This window comes from Ornithorhynchus anatinus, chromosome X1, assembly GCF_004115215.2.
Source record: "Ornithorhynchus anatinus isolate Pmale09 chromosome X1, mOrnAna1.pri.v4, whole genome shotgun sequence".
Lineage (NCBI taxonomy): Eukaryota > Metazoa > Chordata > Mammalia > Monotremata > Ornithorhynchidae > Ornithorhynchus > Ornithorhynchus anatinus.
In genome coordinates, this window is record NC_041749.1 from 59,465,934 (window position 1) to 59,490,323 (window position 24,390).

Here is a 24,390-nt window from a genome sequence, read left to right on the forward strand (position 1 = left end):
GCAATGGCAGATTCCATTTCCAGGATTGTCATGTTGAGCAAAGCTGGGTGCTTTATTTGTTAATGTTGACCTTGTACCATAAGTGATAGTAACTCATCTTTTAATTTTTCATTTGATTCTAGGTCATCCTCCACTTTTGTTTTTTTACCCCATTTGCAGTACCACTCTCAGTGTCAACCACTAGCTTTTAATGTTTTTTTGTCTCAGTGAAGTTTGCGCACTCATGTCTGATCTAAGGTCACCTGTGCTACTTATCCCAGGGGACTTTAATCTCCATTTGGAGGTGACCTGTGCACTCTCTCACCGAAGAATTCACTGTATGTTATGCTTCACTTCAGCTTACTCAGCATGCTATGTCCCCACAGGATAGACTGCACTTCTTATTTAGTTAACTCCTGAGGTCTCATTATCAAGGTCTGAGGTCATTCTCCATGCCTTCAGTAGGTTTCTCTTTGAGGACTATTTCTTCACAAGTAACTCAAATGTGAGAAAGTTCATTACTTTTAGTCTGAAAGGAGGAAAAAAAAGAGAAACACGAGCATCTGTTGAGAAGTACTTGATTAAAACAATGCAGCAGAGCTGAATTTTTAAATCCCCTTTTAGTAACTGCACTATGTAATGTACCAAGCACAAAGATATTATAAAACTGTGCTCAAAGGCTTTAATCACTTGTATCTTTGTGAAGTTCTTCAAAGAGTCTTGTTTGGCTTGGATTTATAGGGAATCTGTGGTTTGTTATAATTGCATTTTTGATTTGGGATTTTAAAATTGAAATGCTTGGTATGTTAGCCATTTCCATTTTTATTTTGATGATTAATGATTTGGGGGCTGAACACAAGGAAATTTCCTTTACAAGGAAATTGTTTTTAGGGACCAATGAGGAAGGTTTTGATGAGTCAGTACCATAAGCATAAATGGGTTTGGGAGTGGAAGGAAATACCTCCCAGCACCCTCAGGATTTAGACTGTGAGGGCAAGGGCATTCACTTGGATCCCACAGCTTTTGTGGGGAAAGTGCTGGCCCCTACTGACCTCAGGTCTCTGTTGAGGGCCTACACACAGGAACATCTGGATTCAAATAAAGCTTGAGGGACACAGTGAGGGAGTTGGAACCACAGTAAACTGAGTCCTTTTTGATAGGTTTTCACCACCTAATCCACCTGACTGAACCTTCCTATTCCAGATTGGTGCTGTGATGACGGAAGGGGGCAGGAAAGGGTGAAGGGGACTCTGCTGACTGACCTCCTCCAGCTCTTCCTTTTCCTGTTGCTGCCTCTGCGGTTTTTTTAGTTCTGCAGTTGCTATAATGGTTCCTCTCCTTTGCTGCTGGCTTTGTATAACACTAGAGTGAACATCGGTTTTATCAAAAAAAAAATATGGCAAAGTTGATTAACTACAGCACTGGCAGTAGCAGTAACAGTGGTGACTAATGACGAGGTTGAGTACAACTGTAACAGAATAGTGGTGAATCTCCTGTCAATAACAATGGATGAACAGTGAAGGATCAGGACCAAAGATCTGCAGGGGAAAATTGATTATAGTGTTAGTACCATGCATAGCACCACTCATGGGCTCTCTTTCCTGCCTGGCATGTTCCTACTGGGGTCTATAACACAACGAGCCAATAAGCAGGTGAGGATGAAGTGTCTTGTGATGTACATGTTCAGTTGTTGCCCACTTTAGCTAGCTACAATCAAAAGTGAGACTAGAACACCCACATTTACTGATATTCAGATTGTTGCTCTTTCCACTGGACCAACAGCAGGGCTTCATACTGGTAACAGTGGAAGAGGAGGTGGAAAAGGACACAAGAGGGATGAGGAGAAGGGAGAAGGGAGAAGTGAGGGGAAGTGTGGTCTAGTGTATAGAACACGGGCTTGGGAGTCGAAAGGACCTGGGTTCTTATCCTGGCTTCTCACATGTCTGCTATGTAAACTTGGACAAATCCCTTAACTTCTCTGTGCTTCAGTTACTCATCTGCAAAATGGGGATTAAGACTGTGAGCCTCATATGGGGCATGAACTGTGTCCAACCTAATTAGCTAGTGTCTACCCCAGGGCTTAGTATAGTTCCTGTCACATAGTAAGCACTTAACAAACACCACTGGGAAGAAAAAAAGAGGAGGAAGAAGAAAGGAACATGGTGGTTGGGGCACGAAGGAAATGGCAGGGATTAGCAAAGCAGCTTGGGTTGGGCCCTGATCAGTAGAAGGATGAGAATGAGGATCAGCATCAATATCTACAGTATATGTAGTGAATACCTGCTGTGTGCAGAACTCTGTAGTAAGAACTAGAAGTAAGCACCTTGAGGGCAGGAAATGTCTACCAACTCCATTACAATGTACTCTCCCAAGCACTTAGTACAGTGCTCTGCACACAGTAAATGAATGAAAATAATAATAATGATGATAATAATGGTATTTGTTGATGATGATGGCATTTGTCAAGAGCTTACTATGTGCTAAGCACTGTTCTAAGCTCTGGGGGGTAGAGACAAGGTAATTAGGTTGTCCCACATGGGTCTCACAATCTTAATCCCCATTTTACCGATGAGGTAACTGAGGCACAGATAAGTGAAGTGACTTGCCCAAAGTCACAAAGCAGACAAGTGGCAGAGCCAGGATTAGAACCCACAACCTCTGACTCCCAAGCTCGGGCTCTTTCCACTAAGCTACATTGCTTCTTAAGCACCTACTGTGTGCCAAGTACCATACTAAGTGCTGGGGTAGATACAAGATATTCAGGTTGGACACAGTCTCTGTCCCACACATGGGGCTCACAGTCTAAGTAGAGGAGGTAGGATTTAACCCTCATTTTACAGATGCGGAAACTGAGGCATAGAAATTGTGACTTGCCATGGTCACACAGCAGACAAGTGTGAGAGCTGTGATTAATAATAATAATAATGTTGGTATTTGTTAAGCGCTTACCATGTGCTGAGCACTGTACTAAGCACTGGAGTAGATACAGGGTAATCAGGTTGTCCCATGTGGGGCTCACACTTTTAATCCCCATTTTATAGATGAGGTAACTGAGGCACTGAGAAGTTAAGTGACTTGTCCATAGTCACATAGCTGTCAAGTGATGGAGCCGGGTTTAGAACCCATGACCTCTGACTCCTAACCCCGTGCTCTTTCCACTCAGTCACGCTGAACTCAGGCCCTCTGTCTCCCAGGCCTGTGCTCTTTCCAGTAGGCCATGCTGCTTCCCTAATAAATCAATACAATTGATTAATTGTTGGAAGAATATATGCAAGTGGAAAACGCGATGTGCTTATGGAATTTATAGTCGAATGCAAGGGACAATGGGGAGGAGAGTATAATACATTGACAAATATACCACATTTAAGAGTGAGAAAATAGATATAAATAATAGACCAGTGATTCAATCAGTAGAGTTAAGTAAATGAACCTCGACAATGACTGAGGTAGCATGAATTGGAAGATGGAGTAATCAGGGAATGCTTCCTGGAGGAAGTGACTTTTTACAAGGGCTTTAAAAGAGGGGAGGGACATGGTTTGACAAGTCTGACTGGGATTGGGACTTATATTTTTACTGAATGGTCCCAAGAGCAAAGCATCATTCTCATGTATGCAGTAGCCACTCAGTAAATACTGATGGTGACAGGGGAGTGCTCCAGAAAAGGGAAAGACATGAACAGTGATTTTGAGGTGCAAGAGTCAAGAATGAGGCTCAGTTCAGAGTTTAGCTAGGAAGAGATAAAGAGCATGAGCTGAGGTATAAAGAGAAAAGCAATCAGGTAATAAATAGTACGGAGGGAATTTGGTGGGAGACATTAATTTGGGGGGAGGGGTATTAATGCCACCAGAAACAGGGGTGAGAGCAGAGAGAGAAAAGAAAGGATTGGGAGGGGACTTTATGTACCTGCAGTGATTGGCTGAATCATTAGGGCCAGGCAGATATACGCTGGGATAAAAACACCCAAAAATACAGTTTCAGTTCCAAGGTGGTTTTAACTTAGAATGTTTCAGTATATACACTGTGATACCATAGATAGATAGTATTGATTAATATGTAGCCAGTATTGATAAAAACTCCTGAAAATTAGTGTTTGCATCTCTTATCAATGCCTAGAGAAGACTACATCTCCAGTAGCCTCAATGTTATTTTTTGGACTGTTTCTTCTGTTTTGGGCACTATTGATTCTGCAGTGGAACTAGAAAGCACTCTATGTGTTCTGCTTTTTTTGACATTTGCATCCTGCTTCCAGTATCAATTATCAGAAAGCACAGTATGAATTTCTTGGCTACTCTGACAATACTTAATTTAAATGGTTCTCCCTGCTGGTTTGTGTTCTTTTTGTTATATTTCTTCTCTAGTGTATAGTAATGAATGATTAAGGACCACCCAAGAGTATAGTCAATCAGTAACTGGTGAGGGTGTCTGAAAATTTAATCGATTGGTCAGAATTCCAAAACTTTTACTTGCTCATATCTTCGCTAGAGTCTGTGAAGATCAAAAAATGGCAAGGGAGGTCAATCACCATGGTCTTTCTTGTAATACATTAGAGAACACTGGATTCATTAAAACATCGCTTTACTCTTTGTTCATGGGCTCAAAATGCAGTGATTTGAGTAAATTTGGAATGTACACTGTACTGGAAAATGGTATTTTTAAGGTCTGTGAGGGCTTTATACTTTACTGGTCAGAGGAAGTCAGGGTAGACTTTCCCAGGAAATCATGCGTGGTTTTAATCTTTGCTTTCCCTCCTCTTTCTGTTATAGCCATAAAATGGCAAGAAGTTGGCAGCTGTGACTCTTGAGCCATATCTGACTTTTCTTGAGGACAAACCTGACTCTTGAGCAAGATCTTAGGCAAGGGGCACCCCCTCTGAGTACCCTACAATGTGTAGTGTTCCTTCCATGCATGGCATCATCCCCTGCAATTTACCTAAAAGCTGAGGCAGACAGCACAGGGATGCTGGGCTCTGTCTAGGTCATCTCAACAAGGAGCAGGGGAGTGAGGGGAATCAAGAACAACTAACCTTCCTAGAACCCTCTGCTGGGTGGGGTGGGTGGGCAGCAACCCCCAGAAGGCCAAAGAGCCAGACTCTCACCCCAGGGCTCACCATGGGTGAGCTCTGGGAAACCAGTGGGTGATCTTGGGTAGATCCAGACTCACATTGCTTGGACTGTCTGTGATGTTTCCAGGGGGTCCTTAGCCCTATATCCTGGCCAAAAGAGCCTCCAGAGTCACTTTAAGGGCACCCAGATCCTGCTTGGCCTCTGCTGGTTTTAGGGACCTGATCAGGATTCTCCAAGTCCATGTTACCCCTATCGCTGCCACCACCATTTGCCTAATCCTCAGTCATCTCCCTTAAGTCTTTAGGGGTCATAGGTGTCCCGCCTTCCCTCTACCCCCACCAGGGCCTGGCGGCAGGAAGCTCGGGGATAAAGTGCTCCCTCCCACTCTCATGGCTCTCCAGGTTCACATGTCTCCTCGGCTTCTGTGAATTTCTCCTCCAGTCCCTACCACAGGCAGACACCAAGATCTGAGATAGTTTCTAAGCAAAGTAACAGTGAAAATAAATCCAGTTCAAACTGCCTTTCCCTGGACCTAACACTCATCTCCCCCTGCCCTCCAAACCAACTCTTTCCTCGTAGGCACCCTGGGGCTCAGTTTCTCTGGTCCATCCCCTTCTTCTCTCAACCCACTCTCAATGTCATACACTCCTTCTGTCTCACACATCCTCGAATATTCAGTAGGTATTCTCGGTATTCTCATGGTGAATCAGAACAGCAGCAGCCCAGAAAGAAGAAGAATAGCCCCAGTAGGAGCAGGAAAGAACAATGAGCCAATATCACTACCAGAGTCAGATGAAGACTTGATTAAGGGACGACAAAGGGAGAGTCTAATTTTCCCAGATACATAAACACCTCCAGCCCACAAAATTAAAAATCACCAGCCAAGATCCACTGCTGAGCCTAATTTGGGTAAGACAGGCACCTTTTCTGGTTTCCTTCCTCATGTGGAGTAAGCAGTACATTCCTGAGGAAGATTTCTCACATTCCTAGGGGGCTACCAAAAGTTGGGTCTGCCTTTTCAGCAACGGGGCCAAATAATGGTCTGGATGACCTTCTTTGTTCCCCACCATTCGCAGATTATGAGCAGAAGTTGCTTTTCGGGTAATAGTGATGAATTACTCTAAACCATCTGCGGTGGGGTCTCTCTCTCTCTCTCACACCACCCCTTCCCCCACCCCCTCCTTCCCTCCCTCCTTGCCCCCCATGGCCAATCACAAGCAGGCCAAGATGGCTGGCCTGGGTTAGTGGTACAGCCTATGGCCATGGAACAAAGTATTTCTGTAAGCCAACCTCAACAGCCAACTCTGCTATGCCCTCATCTGCATTTTATGCCATTGTTGAGGGTGGCAATCACCTTCCATTACCAATCAAGCAGTGTTATTTATTGAGTGCTCACTGTGTGCAGAGCACTGTCCCAAGCATTTGGGAGGATCTTTGCTATTTAGAAAATTCAATGTAACTTTTCCAATCCAGAATGTATAGATTATACAGTAACTGATATTGATGAACTGGTGAAGTTGGGGAAAATTTCAAAAAAGGGATTTCTACGTATATTTTTCAACCTCTATGCCCAACATAAATGGTCACACCACCTGACACCCTATTTTGGAGTTAAGGAGAGCATATTCTGTCCACTTGAACATTACACTGATCCTGGAAAAATTGGGGGCAGCCTCAAGCACAAGTATCCCAAAGGAGAGCCCATGCCAAAATTTACCCCTGGTTAGCTCAAAGACCTATAAAATTCTGCACCTTTACTCATTACCAAGTTACTAAATCCCCTAGTATTATCTACTTGGTGACAAATATCATGACTATAACAGATCTTTTATGCAAAATACAATATATTTTTAATCTTATGAGAAAAGAATGTGTGTTATTGCTGTAGAACATTTTTCTTGGAAATATACTATTTTTCCCTGGGGGAAAATGTTATGTATTTTTTAAGCATTTTTTATATACAAATGGTAGGCTGAATTTCTCGTTCCCATATTATCTATTGAATTTGATATGTATGAAAATTCACTAGAAGAGCAAATAGGAAATATTTCTAGCTGTGCATGAAAAGTTAATGAAATCACAAATGCAGATACTATGAGTCATGCAAGAATTTAAAAAATGAACAAGCCAGGATGTGTTTCAGTTTTAATTGTCCATTGGTCCTCATTCTAACTTAAATAGGTTTTTCCTAGTAAGAATCTCAAAATATACCATATTCTATGAAACCTTCGATGGCACTTTAAGTATTCATTTACAATTAACCTTGTCTTTTAAAACTTTGAGCTCAATTCTCCCACTGCATATGAAGAGAAAGACCTGTCCATAAGATATATATGGAAACACTGTATTTGGAAGCAGTAGGGCATAATGGAAAGAGCATGAACCTGAGAACCAGAAGCCCTGGGTTCTAATCCTGCCTCCATTACTTACCTGGTGGGTGACCTTGAGCAAGTCACTTAATTTCTTTGTGCTTTAGTTCCCACATCTGCAAAATGGGGATTCAATATCTGTTTTCCCTCCCACTTACTCTTGTGAGCCCCCATGTGAGACAATTATCCTGTATCTACCCCAGCGCTTAGTATAGTGCTCAGCGTATAATAAGTGCTTAAATACCACAATTATTATCATTATATATAATCATTTAGACAATCATATTTATTGAGCGCTTACTGTGTGCAGAACACTGTACAAAGCACTTTGGAGAGTACAATATAACAATAAACTGACACATTCCTCGCCCACATCAAGTTTACAGTCTATGTCAGATGTGAGGAGGGAGGGCATTTCAGGCCAGAGGCAGGACGTGGGTGAGAGTCGCTGGCGAGATAGATGGGATTGAAGCACAGTGAGAAGGTTAGCATTAGCAGAGCGAAGGAACCAAGGCATCCTTAGGCTCCCTGATGGGCAGAGGTATGGGAGGGAGGGTTCCTGAGATAACTGAGCATTCTGGGTGACTATAGACCACACAATTTCTAGAGAGCAGGTGTGAGTGAGTCCAGCTGGGTACAGAGTGTAGAGGAGCAAGGAGAGCCTATATTTATCCTTAAATGACAGGAAGCCTCCCCTGAAATATCTCTCATTTCCCCACCCTATTTTCCAACCCTTCTGCATCACCTATGCACTTAAGTCCTCACCCCCAAAGCATTTAAGTACTCCCTCCACCCCCAAACCTACAACACTTATGTACATATCTAAACTCTGTTCCTTCCCCTTTCTGTAACTTATTTTCATATCTGTCTCCCCAACTATATTATAGACTCCTTGAGAGCAGGGATCATGTCTATGAAATCTTTTGTATTGTTCTTTCCCAAGAGCTTAGTACAGTGTCCTGCACAATGTAAGTACTCAATAAATACCATTGATTGATTGATTATAACCATTCCTCATCACAAGAGAAGCAGTGTGGCCCAGTGGAAAGAGCATGGGCCCAAAAGTCAGAGGACTTTTCATTCATTCAATAGTATTTATTGAGCGCTTACTATGTGCAGAGCACTGTACTAAGCGCTTGGGATGAACAAGTCGGCAACAGATAGAGACAGTCCCTGCCATTTGACGGGCTTACAGTCTAATCGGGGGAGACGGACAGACAAGAACAATGGCAATAAACAGCGTCAAGGGGAAGAACATCTCGTAAAAACAATGGCAACTAAATAGAATCAAGGCGATGTACAATTCATTAACAAAATAAATAGGGTAACGAAAATATATACAGTTGAGTGGACGAGTACAGTGCTGTGGGGATGGGAAGGGAGAGGTGGAGGAGCAGAGGGAAAAGGGGAAAATGAGGCTTTAGCTGTGGAGAGGTAAAGGGGGGATGGCAGAGGGAGTAGAGGGGGAAGAGGAGCTCAGTCTGGGAACGCCTCTTGGAGGAGGTGATTTTTAAGTAGGGTTTTGAAGAGGGAAAGAGAATCAGTTTGGCGGAGGTGAGGAGGGAGGGCGTTCCAGGACCGCGGGAGGACGTGACCCAGGGGTCGACGGCGGGATAGGCGAGACCGAGGGACGGTGAGGAGGTGGGCGGCAGAGGAGCGGAGCGTGCGGGGTGGGCGGTAGAAAGAGAGAAGGGAGGAGAGGTAGGAAGGGGCAAGGTGATGGAGAGCCTTGAAGCCTAGAGTGAGGAGTTTTTGTTTGGAGCGGAGGTCGATAGGCAACCACTGGAGTTGTTTAAGAAGGGGAGTGACATGCCCAGATCGTTTCTACAGGAAGATGAGCCGGGCAGCGGAGTGAAGAATAGACCGGAGCGGGGCGAGAGAGGAGGAAGGGAGATCAGAGAGAAGGCTGACACAGTAGTCTAGCCGGGATATAACGAGAGCCCGTAACAGTAAGGTAGCCGTTTGGGTGAAGAGGAAAGGGCGGATCTTGGCGATACTGTAGAGGTGAAACCGGCAGGTCTTGGTAACGGATAGGATGTGTGGGGTGAACGAGAGGGACGAGTCAAGGATGACACCGAGATTGCGGGCCTGAGGGACGGGAAGGATGGTCGTGCCATCCATGGTGATAGAGAAGTCTGGGAGAGGACCGGGTTTGGGAGGGAAGATGAGGAGCTCAGTCTTGCTCATGTTGAGTTTTAGGTGGCGGGCCGACATCCAGGTGGAGACGTCCTGGAGGCAGGGGGAGATGCGAACCTGAAGGGAGGGGGAGAGGACAGGGGCGGAGATGTAGATCTGCGTGTCATCTGCGTAGAGATGGTAGTCAAAGCCGTGAGAGCGGATGAGTTCACCGAGGGAGTGAGTGTAAATGGAGAACAGAAGAGGGCCAAGAACTGACCCTTGAGGAACTCCAACAGTTAAAGGATGGGAGGGGGAGGAGGCTCCAGCGAAGGAGACCGAGAATGACCGGCCAGAGAGGTAAGAGGAGAACCAGGAGAGGACAGAGTCCGTGAAGCCAAGGTGAGATAAGGTATGGAGGAGGAGGGGATGGTCGACAGTGTCAAAGGCAGCAGAGAGGTCAAGGAGGATCAGAATGGAGTAGGAGCCATTGGATTTGGCAAGAAGGTCATGGGTGACCTTAGAGAGAGCAGTCTCGGTAGAGTGGAGGGGACGGAAGCCAGATTGGAGGGGGTCTAGGAGAGAATGGGAGTTAAGGAATTCTAGGCATCGATTGTAGACGACCCGTTCTAGGATTTTGGAAAGGAAGGGTAGTAGGGAGATAGGATGATAACTGGAGGGGGAAGTGGGGTCAAGAGCGGGTTTTTTTTAGGATGGGGGAGACGTGGGCATGTTTGAAGGCAGAGGGGAAGGAGCCCTTGGAGATTGAGTGGTTAAAGATAGAAGTTAAGGAAGGTAGGAGGGCAGGGAAGGCAGGAGAACTTGTGTTCTAATCCCAGCTCCACCACTTGTCTGCTATGTGACCTTGGGTAAGTCACTTAACTTCTCTGTGCCTCAGTTACCTCACCTGTAAAATGGGGAGTCAAAACCTGTTCTCCCTCTCTTTACTTAGACTGTGAGCCTCATGTGGGACTTGTTGATCTTGGATCTACCTAAGTTCTTGGCACACAGTAAATGCTCAACAAATACCACGATTATTATTATTATTATTATTACATAGCAAACTGTTCTGAGGAGCTCACAGTCTGCCTTCAGTGCACCAATATGATCTTCCATCTGGCTGATCTTAAATCTGTGAACAATGCATCCCAAATTCTCCCCCTGTGATTTGCTCCATCAGTCGGTACTCAAAAATAACATGGTAAGGCAAGTTCCCCAAGGTGGGTAAGTTGTTGAAGGAATCTAAGAAATGTACAGTAAGTTCTCTTATAACATATTTTCAATTTGCATTTTGGTTAGAACATGATTAGGGAATTAGGGAATATTATTCCAACACTGAGAACCTGTTTGGGCTTGGTGTGCCATTTTCCCAAAGAAACTGTGCACATGCATGTAACATCAGAATAGCATGAGTTTTCCTTAATGTGAGGTTTCCCAAGGATTCAGAGCTCAAATTAAGGAGAACTGGATATACACTACTAGTTAGTATATCAGGATTGCAAGCTGTCAGCAAATTTATGGATAGTAAGTGAAAGTGACCTAAAATTAGCTGTTGGAAAAGCCTGTAAAAAGATTTCAGTGGCCATTAGTACAGGTGGCCACCATACTGAGGTGGTAGCAAGAGTATTTCCATTTGCTCTGTTGCATGGCTTAGCTACTTCCCTGCTGCCTGTTTTTTTGTTTATTTTTTCTTAATGGTATTTGTTAAGTGCTTACTATGTGCCAGACACTGTTCTAAGTGCTGGAGTAGAGACAGGCTAATCAGGTTGGACACAGTCCCTGTTCCACATGGGACTCACAGTCTTAACCCCCATTTTCCAGATGAGGTAATTGAAACACAGAGAAGTGAAGTGACTTACACAGCAGATAAGTGGCAGAGCCGAGAATAGAACCCAGGCCCTCTGACTCCCAGTTGCCTGCACAGTAATGGAAAACTGACAGATCCATTTCCTGACAGGGCAGAGGAAGGAGCTCACATTCCACCCAGCCCTATTTTGCCTGGCCCATAAGTTGTGGCAGCAGAGCCATCCTCAGAACTGGAGCCATGTTGCCCCTCCCCAGCTTGGATCAACTCACCTGTTCCATGACAGGTGAGCTACCTGCTCTGAGTTCATTAGATTTCCCCAACTAGGGTCAGATGCCCCCTCTTCTCCTACCTTGCAAGGTCTTGCCACTTCTTCATTTTTCCAGTGATGCTCCTGTCTGTCTGAGGGATGGAGAGTGCAAGAGTAGAGAAGCAGGGAAAGAGGGGCTATGAGATATGGGAAAGAGGAGAAATCCTTTATATCTATGCTTCTTCCTTTTCTCACTTTCTCCCATTTCTTTTCTCCCCCATTATTTTTTCCCCTTTCTTTCCTTCTATCCCATTCCCTCCTTCCCTTTTTTCGCTCCCATCCCATCTCCTCTTTCCACCCCCCTTCCCCCCTTTTCTTTTGCCCCCTTTCCTGTTATTTTCGCACTTCTTTTGTCCTCACTCTCTGCTTAGCAACTCTTTTTCCTGCCCCAGACCAATTTGCCAGGAGGAGAGAGGCCGAGGTACTGTCACTTGAGAGCTCTGGAGACAGACGGGAAGGAGGAGAGTAGAGAGCTATGTTTTTTTGTGTTTTTTTTTTTTAGCAATTTCTAATTTTCCTCAACACCTCTCCCGCCTCCTTCCCCCCCATGCTTGGGTTTTCATGTTTTATCCCTATTTGCTGGACACTCTGCATAGCCTAGTTATGGGCCATATAGGTACCACAATTGATGAGAAGCAGCATGGTCTAGTGGATAGAGCATGAGTTTGGGTGTCAGAAGGACCTGAGTTCTAATCCCAGCTTTGCCACTTGTCTGCTTTGTGACCTTGGGTAGGTCAGTTAACTTCTCTGTGCCTCAGTTACCTCATCTGTAAAATGGGGATTAAGACTGTGAGCCCATGTGGGGCAGGGACTATGTTTTACCTGATTAGCTTATATCTATCTACCCTAGTGCTTAGAACAGTGCTTGACATGTAGTTAACACTTAACATATGCTACTATTATTATTATGCCAAATTACCATCTTCTGTTTTATAAACCTACATCAATTTAAAAAAAAGTTTCAAAGTCAGCTATTTCATACACACTGTAAAAAATAATTCTCAGAAGTTGGCAAGCCTGTAGTGTACCAAGGTTTTGACCTTTTCTGTCAGGACTAGAAATAGCTAACTAATTTGATTCTGAAATTTGTTCTGGAAAATGATAACTTGAGTGACAATGTGAGACTTCTGTTTGGTTTCTTACCAGGCCAGATCTTTTCAGAGCTCATCACGCCAACAAATAGTTTGGAGTGTGTTTTAACTTTTTCAGACCACAAGATGTCATTTAATAAGGTACTTTCCCTTTGCTTCCTTCAATGCTGCAAATCACATAGGCATTTCATTCATTCATTCAATAGTATTTATTGAGCGCTTACTATGTGCAGAGCACTGTACTAAGCGCTTGGGATGAACAAGTCGGCAACAGATAGAGACAGTCCCTGCCGTTTGACGGGCTTACAGTCTAATCGGGGGAGACGGACAGACAAGAACAATGGCAATAAACAGCGTCAAGGGGAAGAACATCTCGTAAAAACAATGGCAACTAAATAGAATCAAGGCGATGTACAATTCATTAACAAAATAAATAGGGTAACGAAAATATATACAGTTGAGCGGACGAGTACAGTGCTGTGGGGATGGGAAGGGAGAGGTGGAGGAGCAGAGGGAAAAGGGGAAAATGAGGCTTTAGCTGCGGAGAGGTAAAGGGGGGATGGCAGAGGGAGTAGAGGGGGAAGAGGAGCTCAGTCTGGGAACGCCTCTTGGAGGAGGTGATTTTTAAGTAGGGTTTTGAAGAGGGAAAGAGAATCAGTTTGGCGGAGGTGAGGAGGGAGGGCGTTCCAGGACCGCGGGAGGACGTGACCCAGGGGTCGACGGCGGGATAGGCGAGACCGAGGGACGGTGAGGAGGTGGGCGGCAGAGGAGCGGAGCGTGCGGGGTGGGCGGTAGAAAGAGAGAAGGGAGGAGAGGTAGGAAGGGGCAAGGTGATGGAGAGCCTTGAAGCCTAGAGTGAGGAGTTTTTTGTTTGGAGCGGAGGTCGATAGGCAACCACTGGAGTTGTTTAAGAAGGGGAGTGACATGCCCAGATCGTTTCTGCAGGAAGATGAGCCGGGCAGCGGAGTGAAGAATAGACCGGAGCGGGGCGAGAGAGGAGGAAGGGAGGTCAGAGAGAAGGCTGACACAGTAGTCTAGCCGGGATATAACGAGAGCCCGTAACAGTAAGGTAGCCGTTTGGGTGGAGAGGAAAGGGCGGATCTTGGCGATATTGTAGAGGTGAAACCGGCAGGTCTTGGTAACGGATAGGATGTGTGGGGTGAACGAGAGGGACGAGTCAAGGATGACACCGAGATTGCGGGCCTGCGGGACGGGAAGGATGGTCGTGCCATCCACGGTGATGGAGAAGTCTGGGAGCGGACCGGGCTTGGGAGGGAAGATGAGGAGCTCAGTCTTGCTCATGTTGAGTTTTAGGTGGCGGGCAGACATCCAGGTGGAGACGTCCCGGAGGCAGGAGGAGATGCGAGCCTGAAGGGAGGGGGAGAGGACAGGGGCGGAGATGTAGATCTGCGTGTCATCTGCGTAGAGATGGTAGTCAAAGCCGTGAGAGCGGATGAGTTCACCGAGGGAGTGAGTGTAAATGGAGAACAGAAGAGGGCCAAGAACTGACCCTTGAGGAACTCCAACAGTTAAAGGATGGGAGGGGGAGGAGGCTCCAGCGTAGGAGACCGAGAATGATCGGCCAGAGAGGTAAGAGGAGAACCAGGAGAGGACAGAGAAACTGAATTAAGGTTGAGGTATACTTGTTCTTCCACCATACAGTTACTTAGTCACATATTATCCTTGCCAACGTTTACACGAGTACAGTGTATAACTATACAGCTGTTTAGTAAAAAAAGAACCCCTTAACAATTGAAGGATGCTGTATATATCTATTATTATTAATATTGTTGTTTTTCATTATTATCATTTAGGGATGACTAAAAACAGAACACTGTAAGAAGTTCTTAGATTGATCATAGACAGTGTCTTATCTATGCCTTGTTTATTCATCTATTAAATGGAGATTAAATATAGGCATTCCTGCCAGAATATGATTTTTAGCATATGAATTTGGTAAAAGAATGCAACAGAAGAATAGAGAAATATAGTCACCATAACTCAGATGAGAATTTTTGGTAACATGATGGGGGGGGATGCTGGTTTATTGCCATTGTTCTTGTCTGTCCGTCTCCCCCGATTAGACTGTAAGCCCGTCAAACGGCAGGGACTGTCTCTATCTGTTGCCGACTTGTTCAACCCAAGCGCTTAGTACAGTGCTCTGCACATAGTAAGCGCTCAATAAATACTATTGAATGAATGAATGAATGGTTTCAAGCAAGTTGATAGGATAGTGTGGTGTCTCTGTTCATTAACACTGTTTAGGGAAATTATTTAAATTCACTGTTTACTGGAAGCTAATTTTAATCAGTTACCCACTTTGCTTCTCCTCATCTTTTAGGCACTAATAACCACTAAATGTCAGAGAAATGAGTGATGTATAATAGTTTACATCTAGTTTTAGTCTTATACACAAGAGCTCCTTATCTTTCCTCCCAAGCCCTGTCCTCTTCCTGACTTCCCTATCACTGTGGATGGTACGACCATCCTACCCGTCTCTCAAGCCCGCAACCTTGGTGTCATCCTTGACTCAGCTCTCTCATTCACCCCACACATCCAATTGTCACCAAGACCTGCCGATCTCACCTTTATAATATCGCCAAGATCCGCCCTTTCCTCTCCACCCAAACGGCTATTTTACTAGTACAGGCTCTCATAATATCCCGGCTGGATTATTGTGTCAGTCTTCTCTCTGATCTCCCTTCCTCCTGTCTCTCCCCACTCCAGTCTATTCTTCTTTCTGCTGCCCTGCATCTTCCTACAGAATTGCTGTGGGCATGTCACTCCCCTTCTTAAAAACCTCCACTGGTTGCCTATCAACCATCGACGAAACAAAACTTCTCACTCTGGGCTTCAAGGCTCTCCATCGCCTTGCCCCCTCCTACCTCTCCTCCTTTCTCTCTTTCTACTGCTCACTCCAGAGGCTCCGCTCCTCTGCCGCCCACCTCCTCACCGTCCCCCCTTCTCGCCTATTCCTCCATCGACCCCTGGCCCATGTCCTCCCGCTGTCCTGGAATGCCCTCCCTCCTCACCTCCGCCAAACTAACTCTCTTCCCCTCTTCAAAGCCCTACTGAGAGCTCACCTCCTCCAAGAGGCCTTCCCAGACTGAGCTTCCCCTTTTCCCTCTGCTCCCTCTGCTGCCTCTCTGCCCTCCCCCCCCCCTCACCTCCCCTCAGCTAAGCCCCCTTTCCCCCCCTTTCCCTCCCCTTTCCCTCTGCTCCTCCCCCTCTTCCTTCCCCTCCCCTCAGCGCTGTGCTCATCTGCTCATTTGTATATATTTTTATTACCCTATTTATTTTGTTAATGTGATGTACATCCCCTTGATTCTATTTATTACTATTGTTTTTGTCTGTCTCCCTCAATTAGACTGTAAGCCTGTCAATGAGCAGGGATTGTCTCTATCTGTTGTCAAATTGTACATTCCAAGCACTTAGTACAGTGCTCTGCACATAGTAAGCAGTGAGTAAATACTATTGAATTAATGAATGAATGAATGACCTTTTCATTTTCCATAACCCACTTGCATTTCACCCATTGTGATTGAAGCCATGTACCAATTATATTGTTTTTGAATTGTCTTCTCCTAAATTCCTTGTTTCCCATCGAAATAGTTGTTGACATAACACAACTTCCAAATAAAATGGGGGTTTTCAGGAATACAATTACTATGACGCTGTGAGGACCAATGGGATAATTTGATGTGTTAATGTGTGTAATTTGATATGTTGATGTGTTAATGTCCCCACTCCAGTCCATGCTTCACTCTGCAGCCCAGATCATCTTTCTAAAAAAAGTTCAGTTTGATGCAGAGGTGGATAGGCAGCCACTGGAGATTCTTGAGGAGTGGGGAAACAAACAGAAACTCCTGACCATTGACTTTAATTCCCTTGATGAGCTCTCCCCCTCCTACCTTACCTCCCTGATTTCCTACTACAGCCCAGTTTCAACTCCCTTCCACGTTGCGCTCGTGTCTCCCTTTATTCATCCCTCCTCCTAGCCCTAGAGCACTTAGTACATATCTGTAATGTATTTATTTATATTAATGTCTGTTTCACCCTCTAGACTGTAAGTTAGTTTAAACTGTAACAAGTTTACCAACTCTGTTGTATTCTACTTGCCCAAGTGCTCAGTATAGTGCTCTGTGCGCAGTATATTCTCAAATACCATTTATTGATTGATTAGTTAAATGCTTTGGAAAAATTATGAGTTCAATATACAAAGAGAGCACTACCTGGTTGCAAGAATTGTGAGATACTGATATGGATATTGATAGCCAAGTGAGGTTGAAGACTATCCTTGGATATTTTTAAGAATGGGATAAACAAATGTGTTTTTATCCACAAGATTTTAAAATGCAGTGCTTTGAGTGCCATGAACAAAGATCCACTTGGGTATTGTCTTTGTTTTTGAAAAAAATGATTCAAAAAACTTCACAGTGTTACTGTAAGACATGTGATGCCTCAGTTATCACTCACCAGAATAGATAATGTAAAACCATTAAACTTGGCCATAGTCCTTACTAATAATGTTAATAATGTTGGTATTTGTTAAGCGCTTACTATGTGCCAAGGACTGTTCTAAGCACTGGGGTAGACACAGGGGAATCAGGTTGTCCCACGTGGGGCTCACAGTCTTAATCCCCATTTTACAGATGAGGTAACTGAGGCACCGAGAAGTGAAGTGACTTGCCCAAAGTCACACAGCTGACAAGTGACTGAGTGGGATTCGAACCCATGACCTCTGACTCCAAAGCCCGTGCTCTTTCCACTGAGACATGCTGCTTCTTACTACAAAAATTGATTGCTTTTGGATTGCTTTAGAAGCTGGGATTAACTTGAGTGCAAACTTCCATAATGATTATCATTTTTATAAAATACCCTTGTGAGAAATATTGCAAGCAACAAGAATAGCCCTTTGGAATACCCATTCTTTCCCAGAGCAGATCCTCACATTGTAAATGAGGGACAGAATAAGAAACCAATTTCTAAAACATTTCAAATGAGTGAAGTTATGTTATTTGGCAGATTAATTCAGAAGGAGAGAAATTCTGATTAGTTTCTTCATGCTACATTCATTGCTCCCAGCTGTTTTACTCGCTATTTAAAACAGTTTTTGCTTCTGCCTTGATAGGCATTTCAAATTGGCCACAGATAATAACGATTACATAATAAATATGGTATTTAAGTGCTATGTGCTATGTGCCGAGCACTGTGCTGAGTACTGGGATAGATGAAGTACAAATTATTAAATGGTCTTCTTTGAAAATTCACCAACTTCCCTCAGTTCCTCCCCAACATTTCTAGAATTCACGCCATCCTCTCCACCTGAAAGGCCACCACACTTGTTGTATCCTGCCCTGGCCACTGCATCAGCCTCCCTCACTGAACTCCCTGCCTCCAGTCTCTCTCTTGTCTACATAATGCTTTGCTCTGTGGCCCAGATTATTTTCCTCAAATCTTAACTGATTGACTAACCCTCTCTATATAAGAATAACACTACTACTAATAGTAATTATGGTATTTGTTAAGCACTTACTATGTGCCAAGCACTATTCTAAGCGCTGGGGTAGATATGAGGTAATCAGGTTGTGCCACATGGGGCTCACAATCTTAATCCCCATTTTACAGATGAGGTAACTGAGGCTCAGAGAAATTAAGTGGCTTACCCAAGGTCACAACAGCAGACAAGTGGCAAAGCTGGGATTAGAACCCACATCCTCTGTCTCCTAAACCCGTGCTTTTTCCCCTAAGCCACACTGCTTCTCATGACTTCTTTTGTTATATCAAGCAGAAACTCCTGATGATCAGCTTTAAGGCACTCAATTCTTTCTCTCCTTCCTACTTATCCGATCTTTCACACTACACCCCAGCTTGCCCTCTCTGTTTTCTTCAAGCTAACCTATTCACTTGCCACATTCTTGTCTCTTCATCTCCTATCCCTTGCTCACATTCTTCCTCCTGCCGGGAACTCCCTCCCTTTTCATATCTGCCAGACCATAGTTCTCTCCATCTTTAAAGCACTTCTGAAATCACATCTCCTTCAGGAGGCCTTACCCAATTAATTTCTAATTTCACCACTTTAAATCTCCCTGTCACTTCATCATTTCTGCACCACCTGATCAATTATGCATTCTCCACCACCCATAGCATTATGTACATTACCTTACATACCCCATTTAATAAGCACTAACTCATGTATATATTCCCCCTCTTCTTCCTTCTTATCTGTAATGTATTTGTCTCTCCCCTAAATTGTAAATTCCTTGAGGGCAGTAATGGTGTCTACTAATTCTACTGTAGTCTTCCAAGTACTCTGCACATAGTAGGTGCTCAGTAAATATGGCATTTAATTATCTCTTCCTTTTTTATCCCCTATTGCATGACACTGTAAAAGTTACACTTTGGTTGCAGAGTTATCTTTGAGTATGACTGCACAGTGAGTCTCAGCCATCTCACTTTGTGATCCACTGGAACTCAAAGCTCAAAGGCAAGAGTGTGCATGGTGTCCTTCAAATCATAACTAAATAAACAGGTGAAGGAAGTTCTGTTGATGGGAAATTGAATTCAAGAAATAACACTTTCAATAAAAGCATCCAAGGTACATAGCTCATTAGAATTGAAAGGCAATCTGGGCAGTTTCAAATGGAATATACACACATGTCTGTGTGTGTGTAGAGAGGGAGAGACACACACCCACACACACATATGTTGAAGTCGACGTCAGAGTGATTTTGTCTTTAGAGTGCTTCCTTAATGTTTCCGTCTGTCTTAAGCAGCCATGACAAGTATTTAGAGGTTAAAAACCATACTAGATTGAAAGAGGAAGGTCTTTTACATTTTAAAGTACACTTCATCTTCTTATAATGTAAATATCACTGGTTCTTCCAAAAAGTCTTTTAGTGTTAGAAGAATGCTCTGGAGCATACTTCTCTCATTTTGTATAACAAGTTTATAGATAATTTTTCCTCCATTTACTGACCCTCTAGTGTCACTTAATAATCTAATTAAGCCATAATGGCCAACAGGGAGGGAATTTCCTGACAATTAATTGAGGAGTTAATTCATCTTGGCTCCTCAACACAGCTAGTCATTATTTGCCAGAAAATGTCTGACCTGTAGGTCGTTATTGCTATTATAAACCTAATAGAGCATTTCCCCCCATTTTTCTGCCTGTTGGCACAAACTCTGTGTGCTATTGATGCCAATATCTTTTGTTTTAGTCCTGGCCTTTTCCTAACTGTTAATATATAAGACATATGGGAAATTGGCTGTTAGTATGAACATTTAATTGGGTTGAATTTCAGTCACCTAATGTCCTATTTGTTTTTTCTTTTATAGAAAATTTAAAATTTCCTTTCAATTATTTGACTTTACTTCCTAGGTAACACACTATTTCCTTAGGCATTATTTTCAAATAGAATGCTATTTTGAAGGTGCAGTACATTGGTTTTGACGATAATTTCATCTTTTACCACCAACCTTTATACTAGTATGATGTAGAGTCCGAATTCTGTTATGCTATTTTAAAAAAACATTGTATTTAAAAATATAGATAGCTTCAAAATCCCCACAGTTGGGTATTTCATTTTTCCATAACTGCTTTCCTTGCTGTGTAAGTAACCCTTCTGCTACTTTTATTTCCATGATTATTAGGCCAGCACCAAGTCAAGCAAGGGACATGTGAAGTGGTTGCAGTCCATCGATGCTGCAATAAGAATAGAATAGAGGAGCGATCTCAAACTGTGAAGTGTTCTTGCTTTCCTGGGCAGGTTGCTGGTACGACAAGGGCTCAACCTTCTTGTGTTGAAGGTAAGCAAACTCAAAATTGATTTCTGTCATATGTTAATGTTAACAAAGCAACCTAGCCTCTCTGGTTTGTTGAATTTTTGCTATCAAAAACATAATCCGCTCTTTTGTCAATTTTGAAAATTGTAATGAATATGTGCATAAATCTTGAGTAGTTAATCCTCTTAATATATGTTCTCATTCAATTCTTAACACTGCCAGCAGTATTTGGTTAATTTTTTCATTAGCATAGCCTTCCATGAAACAACAGGACCTTTGAAATCAGCACAAGCTCAATAAATCTCAAGTTAATGTATATTAACTCTATATAGCAGTTCCTAGTATTCACTTTCATTTGCCATTGTTTGATCACATAATAATTTAGCTGAGAAAGAACCTCTGTAAAATCATCTGTTTATTATGCATCATGGCCCAATCAAATTAGGCAAATCCCTCCTACCTGCAACTGAGAATGAGCCATGAGCTCTGTGGGTGTGCAGTAAAATCTAAAGCAATTAGTACAGTAATGTTGCTAGAGATCCATCACTCACTTCTGAGTTTCTTGACTTCTGCTGAGATTTTCATGGAAGAAAAATAGACAAACTAGGCCACTCCTGCGGAAGTATTTCTATGGTAGTCTGCTAATATAATTCAAGGAACACCTTATTGATACCAGAGGGAAAGTGACCAGATGCCTAAAAATGAAACCTCTAAAAGTGAATTATCAACAAATTTGAGTTTGTCTATATTTCCAAAGCTCATAAATCAACCCAGCTATTATACCATATTGACAAATCCTCACCCGGGCAATTATCTTCTCCTGTTGACCAGTGGGGATTCCAGTCATTACGGTCTCCTCCTTTCCAATGATTGAATGGGCTCAGGCATCTATCTAGTGCCTCCCTTTATCATCAACAATTGGTTTGATTATCGATTAGATCATGGACAACTACGTGTTATTTGAGTCAGCATATTGACACTGGTCCTTTCCATGATTAATTTTAGACCATGATTCCAGTGCCAATTTCATTGAATATATGATCTATATTTCAGCAGTTTTATAAACATGTATGCTCTAACCCAGAAGCCACAACACAACAAGAAACTTTACCAAAGAAAATAGGATCATAAATCTAGTTTTATCAAAAACATTAAGTTAAATTTTTAGAAATTTGAATAGCATCGATCAGAAAAGAAGTTCCTCAGTATAAAAAGGAACCATGCTTAGACCCTGCAAAAGGTGAAAGGTTTCACCAAATGCCATCACAGTAAAAAGGAAATGGAAACTAAAAATCAAAGCTAATTTTATGTCAGCGTTCTTCACTGATTACAGTCTGCTTTCAGAAAACAAGTAATAGCCATGTAATTCTAAAAAGCATTATTTGGGTCTTTACTTTGCGTGCATTTGGTTTCCTTGGAGTATCACATCTATGAGATCTGTAACCTTCAATTTCCTCCTATGTCAAAATAGGATCTTGGGATAAAACAAGGTTAGTTATTTGGTCTCTATTTGAGTGCCCTGGTTGGGGCATATTGATAATTATAGTTTTAACACAGAGGATAACTTAATATTTTATTTGTTGGTGACTTTTCCTAGACAAATTTAGTAGAATCTGGAATTTAGATCTCTATTCATATTGTTTTTACTGGTTTAAAGCAATCCTGAACTTTTTGTACAGGTAAATTCCCATTTGAGATTTTAACCTTGCCAGCCTAATCTTTTATCCCATAATTATGCAATGTCCTGCTGTTAATTGGAATGTTGACAGATATATTTTCATCTATGTGCTTTTTTATCTTATTTGTCAATGAGTGGAGAGGATTTAAATTTAAGATTCCTTTGAAATTTACATTTAAATTGAAATAAAGGAAGAAAATGTTCTAGTGGACACAGAGATCTGAAGTCCTATGTATTTTCTTCACTCTCTACACAAAATCATGTCCTTTCAAAGTAAGACAGAAAAATGGTAGTGGATTTTTTTTTGATTTACAGTTATGATTACCTCATGAAAAATCCACAAATTATTACTCTTTACTTGTGTGCAGCTTTTCTATTTGGAAATGTTATTTTCAGAAAATAGCTATTTCATTTTCGTTGTAGGTGTTTGGACTAATGTTTTAAGATTTCTTATAGGGAGAGCCAATTTGAAGCATGTATCAAACTCAACTGTTGAAGTTGTGGAAGAATTTTTATCTTGAATCTTATACCTTTAATTTGACAAGCCATGCAGTAGTAATGTTATTCTTTTTGATGGGAATATATTCTAGGCATTCATCAAAATATAGCTTTTCAGAGATAACACTGAATGGTTTCATGATAAAATGAGATAAATGTATGCTGCATAGAAGCTTAATTTATTTTGTTAAAGTGAATTCTCCCTGAAAAATGTTAATGCCTTTTTTCCTGCACTAAATGCTCTTGAGTGTGTTTTAATAAGAGAAATGACTAAGACAAAACCCCATAAAAAAGAATGTTTAATTGAGTTTTTTTAGTTTTATGAGATTTTAGATTTAACTTAGTTAAAAATGTAATTTACCAGATAAGCTCATTCAGCTAATCATAACCATATCCACTCTGAAAATTAAAATTTTCACTGTCTTTGTGAAATTCCCTGGGACCTTAATTGCAGAGGGGGTTTCATTGTAAGAGTATATGTTTTAAAATAATTAAAATTAGATAGCTGATGATGTCAAATAAAGAATGAACATCCTTTGATGTTTGAACCAGAGGTATTGGGAATGTTAGTCTTTCTAAGCAGCAGCACATACTAGGGCTGTAGTCTTTGATGAGGCCAGAAGTCCTGGCATGGCAGTTGCCCTCTCCATCCTCCAAATCAGCTACCTGGCCCATGTGTAAGTTCACCTCATCCCTTTGAAGAGCTGAGTTGACTTCATCTTTGGAGCTATATGGATATTTTAAATTACTAAGGAGTTAGAAGGGCAAATTTTGAAGATTTACTTAACAAAGGAAATCACATATCATTTGTGTGAGCATTTTACTCTTAGGTAGCCAGAATTATCTAGCCAATTATAGTTTGTGGTTTGAATCTCCTTTCTGATGCCAGGGCACCTTTAGAGGAAGAAAGAGTGATGCTGGTAACTTGAGCCATTGTATAGTTAGTTATTTAGTGAAAGAAAATAGTACACTGTTAACTGGAGAATGTGTCTTCCTAAGTCCACATGACTTTCTTCTGCTTGTTAATATGAACAGTGCTTTACAAGTTTTAAATGTAACCATTTTAATGACATTGCAGTGAGGCTTACTGGCTCTGCAGGCTTACTGGCTCTGTCTCTAGGTGGGTGAGTGGGTGGGTCACGGATCCTGTTTAAGCCAATTAAAGAATCTGGCTTGAAAGTATGATATTGCCTCTGATATATAAAGGAGCAGATTATTCCTTATCATTGGTAAAAGGTTCATAGCCTTCTCACACATTTAAGGAATATTCACTAGAATACTTTGAAGATTTTCTAAATCTCAAATATTTAGGACCTTGAATTGAGACAGTCTCTAAGATGGAGGGATGTCATATATGACCTATATATGTCATAAAATGAAGCACCAAAAAGTGAATTGTTAGGAAGATCCAACCACCTACATTTTGACAAATCTAAATTTACCCATTTACAATCTATAGTATAGTGCACTGCACCAAGGGAGCATTTGATAAATACTACTTCTACTGATAGAAGCAGCGTGGCTTAGTGGATAGAACATGGGCCTGGGAATCAGAAGAACCTGGGTTCTAATCCCGGCTCCGCCACTTGTCTGCTGTGTGAAATCGGGTAAGTCACTTCACTTCTCTGGGCCTCAGTTACCTCACCTGTAAAATGGGGATTAAGAGTGTGAGCCCTTATGGGACAGGGACTGTGTCC

At 42.4% G+C, this 24,390-nt stretch overlaps 1 protein-coding gene across 1 annotated transcript in view; it reads left to right on the top strand.

The window, feature by feature from the left end:
- Positions 1-24,390, top strand: part of TAFA4 (TAFA chemokine like family member 4) — a 125,959-nt gene that overhangs the window by 81,205 nt on the left and 20,364 nt on the right. The window contains exon 3 of the mRNA XM_039910319.1: positions 20,386-20,541. Coding sequence (XP_039766253.1) covers positions 20,386-20,541 — 156 coding nt within the window. The remainder of the gene's footprint in view (positions 1-20,385; positions 20,542-24,390) is intronic.